This window comes from Caretta caretta, chromosome 8 (genome assembly GCF_965140235.1).
Source record: "Caretta caretta isolate rCarCar2 chromosome 8, rCarCar1.hap1, whole genome shotgun sequence".
Lineage (NCBI taxonomy): Eukaryota > Metazoa > Chordata > Testudines > Cheloniidae > Caretta > Caretta caretta.
Genome location: NC_134213.1, coordinates 78517907 through 78532489, shown reverse-complemented (window position 1 = coordinate 78532489; position 14583 = coordinate 78517907). Strand labels below are relative to the sequence as shown.

The 14583-nt window shown below is 41.9% G+C and overlaps 1 protein-coding gene across 2 annotated transcripts in view; it reads left to right on the top strand.

The window, feature by feature from the left end:
- Nucleotides 1-14583, top strand: part of HS2ST1 (heparan sulfate 2-O-sulfotransferase 1) — a 163271-nt gene that overhangs the window by 124687 nt on the left and 24001 nt on the right. Inside the window, exons 2-3 of one of the 2 annotated variants that reach the window (XM_048860632.2) lie at nt 3535-3794; nt 12791-12876. In XM_048860632.2, coding sequence (XP_048716589.1) covers nt 3535-3794; nt 12791-12876 — 346 coding nt within the window. The remainder of the gene's footprint in view (nt 1-3534; nt 3795-12790; nt 12877-14583) is intronic. The other variant, XM_048860633.2, reaches the window with a different exon arrangement.

Sequence of the window (14583 nt, the reverse complement as noted above, 5' to 3'; positions counted from 1 at the left end):
CTGTAGGATTGATAGCCTGCTGGGGCGACTGCTGCACAGGGAATTTAGGGGAGCTGATAGGGAAGCTGCCGGTCCACCCTGGTTCCAAGCCCCCCTCCAGCTAGCTGCAACAGACTGTGCTTCCTGCATGCAGTGGACACAGCAGGCAGCTGCCAACCGACATTAAAAGGGAGCATTGCACAACTTTAAATGAACATGTTCCCTAATTGATCAGCAATGTAACAATGAAACAACGTTAACCGGGACGACTTTAAGTGAGGAGTTACTGTAGCTGAGGGCAGTGATAATATGTGGTTTCATAGACTACTTGTATGCACAGCTTGATAGTTCTAAATTTGTTTTTTTTTTTTTAATATTTCACATTTAAACTGTGGTATAGAGGTAGGGTGAAGGAGAACAGTATGAGGGGGTGAGTTAGGAGCACAAGAAGAGGAAGAAAAGTGAAGACGAAAGGTGATGGAAGAGGAGATAAGGAATGGGAGACGAGGGGAGGATGCAGCTCTACCAAGTGTCATGCATCCTTCATTACAATCTCATATGTGGCAGTCCTGTCACACCTACCTGCATTGCAGGTAAAATCTTGTGTATATATGAGAGTGGGGAGCGAGAAACTTTCTCTGAACTCCATTTGGCCTAGAGGGAAAGTGCATTGGGTTTAGAGCCAGGAGAGAACATTAGGTTCTTGTCTCATTGGTTCATAACCTTTACTACATATCAAAGCTTCATATACGTAAGCTAAAAGGTAACCGAGCTAAAATAAGGTAACCAAGAGGTTGCCCATGGTCACTTCAAGCAGACCTGTTTCAGAGTAACAGCTGTGTTATTCTGTATTCGCAAAAAGAAAAGGAGTACTTGTGGCACCTTAGAGACTAACCAATTTATTTGAGCATGAGCTTTCGTGAGCTACAGCTCACTTCATCAGATGCATACCGTGGAAACTGCAGCAGACTTTATATATACACAGAGAATATGAAACAATACCTCCTCCCACCCCACTGTCCTGCTGGTAATAGCTTATCTAAAGTGATCATCAGGTGGGCCATTTCCAGCACAAATCCATGTTTTCTCACCCTCGACCCCCCCACACAAATTCACTCTCCTGCTGGTGCTAGCCCATCCAAAGTGACAACTCTTTACATAATCAAGTCGGGCTATTTCCTGCATAGATCCAGGTTTTCTCACATCCCCCCCACCCCCATACACACACAAACTCACTCTCCTGCTGGTAATAGCTCATCTAAACTGACCACTCTCCAAGTTTAAATCCAAGTTAAACCAGAACATCTGGGGGGGGAGGGGTAGGAAAAAACAAGAGGAAACAGGCTACCTGGAATTATAACTCAGGTCTCTAATATGACAAAGCAAACTCACCCATTCTGTCACACTGACTTTCAGAATGAATGTGCCAAATCTGTATATGTAGCTATGCGGTCTGTAACCACTGCTCTAAATACTAGACCACACTGCCCTTGAGCCAGGAAGAGAAGCCAGGATCATAACTAACAATTCCCCTGTTGTCTCACATAGCTGTGCCTCGCTGAGTGTGTGTCATAACCTCCTTCTAGAACAGTGGTCCCCAAACTGTGGGGCACACCCTCCTGGGGTGTGCGTGTAGGAACTTTCGGCAGGGGACCAGGCCAGCCCCTACAGGGGGCAGGAAGGGAACACCACCCACCCACAGCCACAGCTCCTCGCCTCAGGCCCCGCTCCTGATCTCAGGCCCCGCTCCTGATCTCAGGCCCCCAGTCCCTGGCTGCAGCTCCGGCCCCACTCCTGGCCTCAGCCCCACCCCTGGCTTTGACCGTGGCCCTGCTCCTGGCCCCACCTCTGACAATGGCTTTCAGGGGCATGGACAGATTCCACTACTGGTAAGGGGCGGCATGACAGAAAAAGGTTGGGGACTACTGCTCTAGGAAGTACTCCATATAAAGGACAGCAGCTTATTTTTACTAACAATTGCTCCTTTAGTTCAAACAGAAAAGGTTTGTCCTGTAAACCTCTGGATCCTGAGGTCAAACCTTGTTGTTGACCCATGTGGAAAAAAGGTACACCATTAAGGACAGTATCAAAATGCATAATTCTAAAAAAATGCTTGGACATTAAATTGTAAATAGTGGTGGGTGCTCTACTTAGCCAGAATAGAACAAAGCTTTTGAATTTTGTCTGGGTCAGGACAAAGTATGTTTGGCATACTGTAGAGCTGTAACGATCTGCTTCTCATTTTCCAAGTAGCTTTATATTTGAAAAGGAGACCAATTGCCCAGAGCGTTGTCCTTCTTGTAAAAGGAATTTTTATTTTTATTTGTAGCTTACCCACCTCTCCAAAACGTGTCTTGTTCAGGGTTTGCTTTTCTCTTTTTTTTCCTTCCTTGTGTTTGATGTACCCGTATATACTCGTTCATTAGCCCATTCGTTTATAAGCCAATCCCCCAAGATGGATAGGTAAAAATAATAAAAACTGTATGACCCTTTCCTAAGCCGATCTTATATTTCAGAGGTTGGCAAACTTTGGCTCCTAGCCCATCAGGGTAAGCCGCTGGCGGTCGGGACATTTTGTTTACCTGGAGAGTCTGGAGGCATGGAGCCCCTCAGCTCCCTGTGGCTGCGGTTCACTGTTCCCAGCCAATGGGAGCTGTGGGAAGTGGTGAACTGCGGCCACAGGGAGCTGAGGGGCTCCATGCCTGCAGACACTCCAGGTAAACAAAACGACAATATTTTAGATATTCAATTCAATGATTTCATAGAGTTTAAAGTCATCAAATTTTGGTGTAGACCTGTTTATAACCCGACCCCCGCTCTTTGATGCATCCCTTTTTTTACCAAAAATATTCAGCTTATGAATGAGTATATATGATAGTTTTGTATTCAGTGCAATAATTTTGCCCGCCCCTTAATGTAAATCATTTCATAAGCTTCTCCTGTTTCTTTTCTTATCAAATTTGAGTCTAATACATCTAATTAGATTCTTACAAAGCCATATGTTGTAGTATTTACACATGGGGAGTGGTGTTAATTGGAATAAGAACAATAGTAGTTTTATTTAAACTCCAGTGCCTCTTCACCATTAATTGACTAAACCATCTATGGTCAGTGACTTTTATTGTTTTTTAAAATACATATTTTATACTTTGATATTTGAACTAATTATTCCTTTTACCTAGTATTTCTTAGTACTGGGTATTTTATAGGATTTTTGGGGGGACTTGTGAGAAGGTTACCATTTTGATACAGCATCAGAGAGAACTTTTTAAAGAAAAGAGTGTAGCTTCTTTTAATGCTTACATAAGTTAAAGGAAAGAATATTCCTCACTGTTTATCAGTTTCCAGACAACATATTCGGTCTCCAAGCATAATTTAGTTTAATCTATAAAAATGCATTGAGCAGGAAAGGAAAATTTTAAATCCAGATGTTAAAAAAACTAACAGTTAGTAGTTGTTTACTTTATAGATGGTTTTTAACCTTTTTTGTCACTTTAATGCTAAGGACTGAGTTTCAAGATCACACTATCTACTTCATTATCACTAAAAGCTTAGTTTTTCTGTTACTCTTTACAGAAAGAGCTATTGCAAGACATGAAGTCAGAGAAATAGAACAACGTCATACAATAGATGGTCCCCGACAAGATGCAACTCTGGATGAAGATGATGATGTGGTGATCATTTACAACAGAGTACCTAAAACTGCAAGCACATCCTTCACAAACATTGCTTATGACCTTTGTGCAAAGAATAAATATCATGTTCTGCATATTAATACAACCAAAAATAATCCTGTTATGTCACTGCAAGATCAGGTAAGTTACATTTATGGAGATGATGGTATGGGTTTTTAGCCACTTGAGCATTTTTAATATATTAGGTATTTTATTGTGTGTTCAGCACTATTCAGGAAGAACCATTTTGAGTGTGTACATACATCCACAGAGAATAGTAATTTGCTATTGTAAATATAACTGGAGGAACAGATGGAATTGGGTGCCATTATAATGTAGCTTTATTAAATAAGTTTATAATTATAATGACATTTTCTGTGTATATGGAGAAAGTTAATATTGCTTCTTTATGTAACAAGATTAATTTACCACACTACTTGGCATGATAGAAGTCTCTGCTTAAAGGTCTAAGACTAGAATAAAAAGGGATACAGTGGGTCAGGACTGACCTGCATTGGCGTAGCAATGTGTAATGCTGGTCTAGTATATAGTTTACTCACTTTATGCTTGGCTGTACATAGTGCTTCCAGTTCACTACTTTCATGTGAATCAAAGTTAACTCTCCAAAATATATTTTAAATGAGAAGACTTAAAAAGCTCATTCAGCTAGGTGAGTTATAAATTACTAGAGAGGAAATAACATAATACAATGAACATCTCAAGTTCAATTGTATTAGGAAGTGTTTGGTATTATGTAATGTTCAGCAAGTTTTGAGTCCACTTCTGTGTTCCTGAATATTTCTTAGTTCTTTTTTAAACCCTATTCTTTAAAAATTCAGCACTACATAATGTTGCTCTGCTTGCGGTGTTTAGCTTAACAGAAAAGCATTAGTTGCAAAATAGGTTGTGCACAATTGTGGATCTAATTTCCAATGCAGTTACTGTTAGTAAATTCACAAATGAGGTAATTGCATATGCAAGTGACCAATTAGATGCATAATGTCCTATTAAAGTATACAGTTGTCCAATTTGCACATGAAATCATGTGCCTGAATTAGTCTCACAAATGCACATTCCTGACTTTGAAAATCAGATCCCAAATCTCTATTAGTCTATTTTTTCAGTAATGTAAGTGAACATGGATCAACTAAATATAGCATTAGCGGTAATACTATAACTGCTTGTGGCGTATTGTCAAGATCAAGATTCTGGCTGGTTGTTTCACCTCAATAGCCTTTAGTTATAGGTAAAATAAAGTAAGAATAATCATTGGCAGGGGATAATGAGCTGTTTTCTTAACAAGTAATTGAACTGTGTGTGTCTGTCTCTGAGAGAGAGAACCTGCAATTGAACTGTGTGTGTCTGTCTCTGAGAGAGAGAACCTGCAATTGAAGATTGGTTTTATTTCAGAATTTTTGATAATTTTAATTCAGAAAGCAGTGTTTCAATGGACAATATGAATCAGTGACTTAAAGAAATTGAAGTGGTTTTCGTACCAAGGCTTCTGGTACAAGGCGAACTGTGTAGTAAGTATTTGATAATAGTCCTTTTTTTTTTTTTTTAAATAAGCAAAAACTCTGGAAAGGTTGTAACGCCTTTAAGCTTCAGGGCATAAGTCAACCTCTTTGGGCTTAACTCTACCATATGGCTATTCCTAGCACAAACTAAAAGGTACCTAGTTCACATTAATGTAGTCCTCTTCAAACAGGTCTATGTTAATACAAACTAGATACCTTTTAATTCACACTAGCAGCATCCCCACGAGGGAGCTGGACTATTTTGGTGTGCACTGCAGTTCACACCCCAGGAGCCCAAACTATGAGGTTGTGTAGACAAGCCCTAACTTTTTGTGGTGATGAAACTTTCCTTGATGACAGGTTAAGCCATTGCTGCCTATGCAGGATTTCTACCTCTTGATCCTGAACACGGTACCAAACTAGATGGATCACTGGTCTGCTTCAATGTAGCAATCTGTGTTCCTAAATTTAGAGTGGTCAGTTAGCATGATTTCCTCAAGTCCTTCCCAGACCTGGGGAATCTCAGGTTTTCTGTCCAGCCCATGTTGCCTCTCCTGCAAATTTCTGGATTTTTTGGCAGCCAGTCAAGGGCTAGTTTCTGTAACTCCATTCCTGTTAGAACCAGCCAGTAAGGCTGCTACATGGTCATCTGTTCCACCAGTACTCTAAAAAGCAACTCAGCTGGAGCTGCGTGGGAGGAAATTATCTCCAGAACAAGGAATTCAAAAATAGCCAACAGGAAAAATACAGCCAGAGAAAGAGAGGTGTATAACAGCAAGGCAGTGGGAAGAAGCAACAATGCAACAGCAAAATGCTTAGCCCTGCCTATTGGGAGAAAAGGACCATAGCAGTGGAGTAGCTGCTGCTGTTGACAAGAGGAGCATGGAGCCAGGGAAGTAAGGGGCCTCAGACTAAGGAAACTATATTTCTCAAAGTGGATATTTTCCATTAACTTAGTGCTCTGAATAAGTTCAGCATGAAACACTTAACAAATGTCATTATCATTCACCTTGAGCAAAAGGACAGTTTTGACAGTTTCTTTAGAATTTTCTCTTCACCCCATACTGCACTCATTCTATTGGACTGTTTGTTCCTGGTGAACACAGAACTAATTCTACTCCGTATAGCAATATGTCTTGAACAAATATTTAGATGTTATAAACAAAACCAACATCATAATGAAAAGCTGGAATGTTTCAGGTCTCAAAAGAAGTTCCTGGGACACACAGTCTTAAGAAAAAACTAGATATTTGGTCAGTACTGCAGGGAGGAAGAAGGATGGATTTAGGGGACAAGGAGAGGTGATTGGGGGCGAATTGTGTAGTAGGACACCAGTTTTGTGCTGTATGCACTTTTCTTTAATGTAAATATTCCCGGCTTATTTTGCTGAGTTGATATAGGACCTTCTGGCACCTCCTTTTTGATCACTGGAAGCATTTTAAGCTTCCAGTTACCTAGAAAACTGAACTTCTTCATTCATTCCTATTTTCCTTGCAGTACTTCTTAGCTCCTCTGATTACATTTGATCCAGTTTTCAATTCAGTGATGCTCAGCTGAGCTAACACCTATTAGGAGCTCTGAAATAGCCTTTCAGTTATTTTCTAAAAATGCCTGAAACACAATTTCATAAGAGTCATTCACACTTACCTGTATTTTCCAAAATAACCTCAAAGATCTTACTTAGTTTGGACACAAACTTTAATCACTCACTCTCATGTGAGCCCCAGTAGCTACAAGGCCCTTTAAAATAAAATAAAACAAATAAGCAAACAAAAGCCAACCCATGCTCAACAGGAGAGAGAGAGAGAATTGCAAGAAATAGTCATCAGTGATCCAGTGAGGGAAAAAAAAAAAAATTTACCCCAGCATGGGTATGGTTGTCATAAAACTTCAGAAGTTCTTTGCATCTGGCTTAAAACGTGGACTTGTACTACAGTTGTCACAGCTGCTGTATAGCAGCTCACTTACCCTCTCTTGGCTTGTGCTGGACTGAGTATTGTCTGTTGAAAGATGAGCTAAGACAAGTCCTGGCTAAATCAGCTAAGCAGGCCTCTGATATACATGATGACTGTATACTATCATTGGTATTACCTTCTTAGCCATAGGTTTTGCCTGGACCAGCACGAAACAAAGAATAAGTTAATGGTGGTTCTTCGAGTAGTGCCCCTATGGGTGCTCCACTCTAAGTGTGTCTGTGTTTCTGCGCTGCTGATCAGAGAACTTCGATAGCAGTGTCCATTGGGCCCGCACATGCACTGTGTTTCCTCGTGCTGTTTCACGAGGCTAGCCAGTGTGTGTGGGCTAGCCATCCTCAGTTGTTTCTCACCCACCCCTTGTTAGAGATGGAGCCTTTTCTTTAGCTTTTAGAAACCCTTTAGCCTTCCTTTGACTTTTATTTGGCAAACTTTCATTTATTTATTTATTTATTTAAAGAAAGAAAGAGAAAGAAAGAAAGAAAAAAGAAAAGATTTTGTTCTTGTTTGACCCCTCGTGGGTGGAAGGAGACCCCCCGAGAAGGGTAAGCCCAGCTCTCTAGGCTTCAAGAAGTGTCGCACTTGCAGCGAAGCAATCCCGGTGCACTCCAAATGCATTTGCTGCCTTGCAAGGGCCACATCTAACAAAAGTGTTCCCTCTTCCAGCAGCTCCAACTGAGATTCCCGCAAGGACAGAGAACTCTGCCAGAAAATCATCTGTATGGAGGCAGCCCCTAGCCCTCTGGCGGGTGAGAGTCTTCCCCATAACCTTCAACTTTGAAGGACAGTGGGTCAAAGAAACAGTCTGGGGACTCCTCCCATAAGTCAAAAACTCAAGTCCCGTCATTAACCCCAAGGGATAGCCAAAAGTGATCACCATCTCTGTTGGTGTCTGGTACTGTTGACAAGCCCATGGATACTTTGGGCATCGGCATTGAATCTTCGGTACAGAGAGACAAGGGCAAATGCCCTAAGATGTTCATGGAATGCAAGCTGTCATCTGTACCACCAGCAGCAGCAGCCCATCTGCCATTGGAAAGATGAGTACGGGTGAGGTCCTCATCTCTCCCAGCACCACTACTGATGCTGAGATGCTCAGTACCAGCAAAATTTCACCAGGCCGGTGACCTGGCTATGTAGGAAGCTCCTGACTCTCTGCCCCTCAGTATTGAGATCATTGCACTGCGCCATGGCCAACCAAAGGGTATTTCTGCACAATCATGCCATGCCTCTCCGATGTCAAGTGAGGGATTCGACAGTGAGCCGGCCAGGGTTTCTCTCTCTTCCTCCCAAGCTTTATATGGGACCTGATATGAACAGGGTCTGGGAATGAATCACCAGATGTCACTGCCACCATCTTGGTTTGGTCACCCGTGGGCACCTCCACCAGGCCATATGCCCCCTCAGTGGCCATACTGGGACCCCTGGGCAGCGCACCGCCAACCTCTCTCGAGGGCACCGAGCACTGCCCAAGAGCTTCCCAGGCATCTGGAGGAGTGAGAGGTGGACACAGAGGAGGTCACACTCAAGGCCATATCCTCTTCTTCACTGGACGAAGCAGTCATGGTGTCTCCACCATCCATGGCGGATGACTTTCACATGTTTCAAGCTGGCGAAGATAGCAGTGGACATCCTCCACATTGGAAGAGGTTAAAGGTATGTACCACTAGCTTATCGATATCTTCCATGCCTCATCTACCTCCAAAATCACCCTTCCAATGAACGAGGCCACCCTAGACCTAGCTAAGATGATGTGGCAAATCCCAGCTTTGGTGGCCCCGACATGCAAGCGGGTAGACAAAAAAAAATTATGTCCCTGCAAAGAAATCGGAGTTCCTATTTACTCACCTATTGCCCAGTTCCATTGTGGTGGATGCTGTGAACTCTAATGGCCCACAACACTGCTTTAGGACAGCGCCCTATGACAGAGATTGGAAGCGTCTTGACCTTCCTCCCCCGCTGCTGCTCCTCACTGGGGGTGGGGAACGGGGCTGCCCCTTGCCCAGTGTGGGGCAGGAGCAGTGACTGCAGATTGGGGGGGGCTGTGCTGGTGGAGGGTCCCACTGGAAAAAGGAAGGGTCCGAGGCAGAAGGGCAGGGTCGGGGCAGGGCAGGCTGGATCGGGGGCACTAGGATCCTGTGGCGGCAGTTCATGCTGGGAGCCAGAAGAGCGGAGTCAGTGTGGAGCTGCAGGGGAGAGGCAGGGATGCTCTGGGACCCGGGGAGGTGCACGGGGGCAGCAAGTGGGGGCCGGGGGACACTCAGGAGAGGTGCAGAGGGGCCGCAGGCAGGGCCAGAGGAGAGACCGGGCCCCAAACGTTGGTGGAGCTGGGTCCCCGGGCCCTGAATATTGCTGGAGCCCGGGCACCACAGGCCCATATAGCTCGCCGCCCCAGCATGGAACCAGTACCTACAAGGCAAGGGATTCTACTCTTGTTACTTTCTAATTTGCATCAGGAAAAGATTTCAGAGCTCTCAAAAAGTTCGTCAAAGCTCAAAAGTTCAAGATGGTCACCCTGTTGACGATCATTCCATCACAGGAACAGGGAGGCTGGTTTTTGGCTCTCAATCTGCAAGATGCCTACTTTCACATCTCAGTACTACTGGCTCACAGATGTTTCATCAGTTTCACTCCTCCCCTTCGGATTTCCATCGGCACCCAGAGTATTTTCCAAAGTTCGCTCGGTGGTGGCCACCTATCTACGATCTCCAGGGATAATGATCTACCCTTACCTGTGTGATTGCCTCCTCAGAACCCGGTCGCTTCAGGAGGCTCATCGAGCCAATGAAGACACGATATGCTTGTTCACAGAGCTGGGCCTGCAGATCAATTCCCAAAAGTTGACCCCCACACCAGGGCAATGCCTAGAATTCATACGGGCCGACCTAGATGAGCTATAGGCCAAAGCCTTCCTATATCAGGCCAGATTTCTGTCCTTGGTGTCGCTTATAGACACGGCTCAATGCAGCCCTCAAGTGCCAGTGAGAATCTGCCTTCAGCTCCTGGGGCATATGGCAGCTGGCACAGCAGTGATTTCACATGCGGTGCCTACAGCTGTGGTTCAGCTCGGTTTACAGACTGAACAGGGACAATCTGGATAAAGCTCTGTCATTGCCCACCAGGGTCAAGAACTCCATGGACTGGTGGAAGAACCGGCCAATGCATGTTAAAAGGGATCCCCTTCTTACAGGCGCCACCTTCGTAACTCCTTACCACTGACACATCCCTCATAGGATGGGGCATGCATTTAAAAGATATTACGACAGAAGGCAAATGGTCACCTGCAGAGACATCCCTGCACATCATCTCCTTGAGTTGAGAGCGGTGAGGAACACCTGTGCCAGTTTCCTCCCACTGATAACAGGATCACATATAAACATCCTGACAGACAACATAGCCTACATGTATTCTATCAACCGCCAGGGAGGAGCCAGATCACACCCTCTCTATGCACAGAGTCAGTGAAACTGTGGAACTGGTGTATCTTGAGTTAGCCAGGTTCTAAATAATATAGGGTTTTATAAATAGGAATCAAAACTTTGAATTGCATCCTGAAACAGATGGGAAGCCAGTGCAGTTTGCTTTGCAACATTATAATAACATCATGCGGTCCTCAACCAGACTTGATGAAAGTTAACTTCAAGGCTAGCATTAAGCAGAGCACATTATTTCAATCCGTTTAGGAGATGCCATACATAAGCTCTGCATCAAAGGAGGAAAAGCTGCATATGACAAAGTAGCATGAGCCACTTCCACATGGGAATTTTAAGAGCCAGTGGTTCAAAGGAACCTCAAGACAATGGACAACTGATCTCATCCATTCCAAGAAATAACATACCCGCCTTACAGAATCTTCACTGGCTTTGTTTCATTTCTGAATTCAGCACATGTTCCTCAGTGGCTCATTATCCTGTTCAGATTATTATCTAAGTTTATCTGTAGACACCAGACTTTTCTTTCCTGAATCTTTGTCTCTCCTCAGTACCTCTGCATCTGTCTGCCTCACTGACACACTGGAGAGAGGAGTCACCAGGCCTAGTGAGAAGTGGTTGGCCTTAGGAGGGGATTTGCAAGCAATTCTCTTCTCCCTGTGCTTCTCAATTTTACTGATTTTGAAACTTGGTTAAGTAATGGGTCTTCACCGTTCCGTTGCACATCTGTAAATGCTTAATGTACAATATTTTGCAGTCTCCCTACTTTATTTGTATATATGTACTCCGTGTATCTGTGAAGTGTTCTGTGATACTTTTTACATTTACACTGCTACAAAAAATGAGTTCTGTTTAACAGAGAACAGCTGCACTGAGAATTTTGCAGTTGATATTTCTGTGGTTTAGCTGTATAGGCCATCACTCTGAGTTTAGTACAGGGCAAATTCCTGGTGCTTTAGTTAATATCCAAGTGTGATTCTTAACTATTTCCTTTAATTATGTGAGTGATCTACCCTCTGCTTTTCAGCTTCAGAAATACAGCTAGTGAGATTCAAATTTATCAACTTTTCTTTATTAACCAATGCACCAGCTATTAAATAATTTTCATAGTTTTATTGTTCTGGGTGTTAAGACTATTTTCATCTAATAAAACGAAGCTACCAGCATTTGGCTGTCTTACTTTATCTTAAATTGATCATACTTTGCAATTTTGACCGTGTATCTTATTTTCTACTGCATAATCATCTTCCGAATGTGAGGTCTGTTTCTATCCATTGTGGAGTTTTGCCAGGGTCTACTTAGATCTTGATCAGCTCTTGTCTAAGGGCTAGTTCATGCCTTGGTATTATCTAAGAACATAAGAATGGCCATACTGGGTCAGACCTAAGGTCCACCTAGCCCAGTAACCTGTCTTCCAACAGTGACCAATGCCAGGCACCCCAGAGGGAATGAACAGAACAGGTAATCATCAAATTATCCATCCCCTATTGCCCATTCCCAGTTTCTGTCAAACAGAGGCTAGGGATACCATTTCTGTTTAGATTTAGATTGTTGTGTTGAGCTTTTGGGCTTAAATTAATTTTTCCTAGTTATAAGCTCCAGAGAAGAATGAAGATGTACCTTAAACTAAACATAGTGCTGAAATGCAGTCTGGCTGATGGTCCATCCAAAAATTAAAATTTTGCTCCTTTTGAGCACATGGTCCACCTGGTTCGATGCCTTCATGTCCCTGTAAAATAGATCCAATAAAAAACCAGAGTTTCACCTAACACATTTGAAGAAAAAATCATTCCCTTCTTGTGGAAAATGTGTTGGAATCTGTATACAGATTGATGGATTTGGTCCCTGTTGCTCACTGCTGAGGGCACTCTATATTGCCGTCAAACTATGTTTAAGGCTAACAAAAAATACTAATTAAAATGTTGTTTGTATTGGTCATATTTCTGACTTTGCTTTATTTGCCTTTCTGATTGCTATATTCTACTTCATATTTTTTAACTTTAAATTGTGGCCCTCTACAGTGAGTCAATTGCCATGTGCTTCTAAATAAAGTATCCTTTTCAGTTAGTCATATGTCTTTTGGTAATATTCATGGTGATAGATTTTTATCATAATGCATTGTTCGGTTTTACTTATTGAATGGAACATATTATTGTAGGCTGAGCATCAGCCATTCCAAATGGTATTGGAATATTGACTGTTTTCTACTTTTGTAGGTGCGATTTGTGAAGAATGTAACTTCCTGGAAGGAAATGAAACCAGGATTTTATCATGGACATATATCTTACTTGGATTTTGCAAAGTAAGTTACCTCATGATTTGTTTCATCTGCAATGGTTAATACTATTTATATTCTTAAAACTACACAGTAGATAAAATATTTCCTTCCGAAACGTGATAATTTTGCCAGTTTTCAGTTGTGGAGTCCAGTAGTTCAAGTAGATTGTTGATCCTTAAGTAATCTTAAATATTACTGCCCTCTAGTGTTCAGAATCTGTCAACTGTTTTAAAAAAAAAAATGCAAACATTGAGTGTCCTTCAAATGAGCAATATTCCCTTTAGATTTTTAATACAACTTTGACCTGTTTATTGCATGATAAAAAAGAATTAACTCCTCGTTTAGGCCTGACTCCACAAGTTAGCAATATTATTCCTTGGCTGAGCAACAGGAGTGCCTTTGCCTGAGAATTTCAGCTTGCTCTTCTGGATACTGAGAGTATCATCCTGGTGATATGCTTCACAGGCTGAGTTGTTTAGACGCAGTCTGTTCCCAAACACAGCACATCTAATAAGTAACACCACATAACTGGTGTTCAGTGAGGTTACTTTGAAGTGTGTGGCTCTTCACATTCACCATACATTTTAAACTTTTTACAATTTAGTTTTTAACATGCCACAGTTAATAACATAGCAGTACATTAAAGCAGTCACTTTTGTGCTATACATGCTACTTTTTAAAAAAATACATAGGAAATACACTGAATGATGTTCCCCTTTGTTAGGGCTTAATCCTGCTCCCACTGAAGTCAATAATAAAACTCCTATTGACTTCATTGGTGCAAGATCATGCCCATATTGCCCATCACTTGTGTTCCTCCTCCTTTCCACTCAGACAATTAACCTCAGAGGGTAAAGATCTTTTGGTTTGTAGCCTTTAAAGCCCTCTCTGGAAGTAATTTTTAATTATAACTTTTTATTTAAAAAAAAAAAAGTAAAAATAAAATGGGGGAGCATCATAAACTCCCAATTTAGCTCATCTCTAATAGAAAGTCCTAAAAGCCACGGCAGCAGCTGAAAATTACCAGTGGCAGCAGCTGAAATTTCAAGATTGCTGAAAGAAACAGAAGGAGAGAAACCTAAACTTAAAAAAAAAAAAAAAAAGAAATAAAATGAAGAAACTCTGTGCTTCACATTGCATCAACCTCCCCTCCCACCTTTTTTTAAAAGTTAAAATACTATATTAATAGACTTTCTGAATTGAACCCTTAATGGAATAACAGCCTTGTGAACAGCTAGGTGAATATTATTCTTTACATTACTCAAGGCATAAAGCTGAAAACATCTTACAGGTACTGGAACTTTTCAGATTAAAATAATTATTGTACCTGTAGAAAGGCATCGAAGCAATTTCACAGATTTCATTCATGTTCATATTTCCTTCCAGGGCTGTGTTATCCTTGTGTTTGCTGATTGTTGCCCTTTTACCTAAATGACTAATTTTTTCCCACAACAGTTTCTTTTCTCTTATTTTTGGTTTTCATTATTAAAATCATATATTGAGTGCTATGGTTTCTCTTGGCTTTTGAGCTATACTTTTAAAGAAACTCTGAGTATGTTCTGCATTCTTGTAATTGTCAAGTGTAAACTATTTCAGAAAATATTAAGGCTGTGTATTAAATGCCAAATGAGACTTGGATGCACTAAAATATTTCAGAAACACCTCTTACATTATGCTGAAACCAAAAACATTGCAGCAGTAGGGGCCAATCCAAGACTGTTGGTGTTGAGG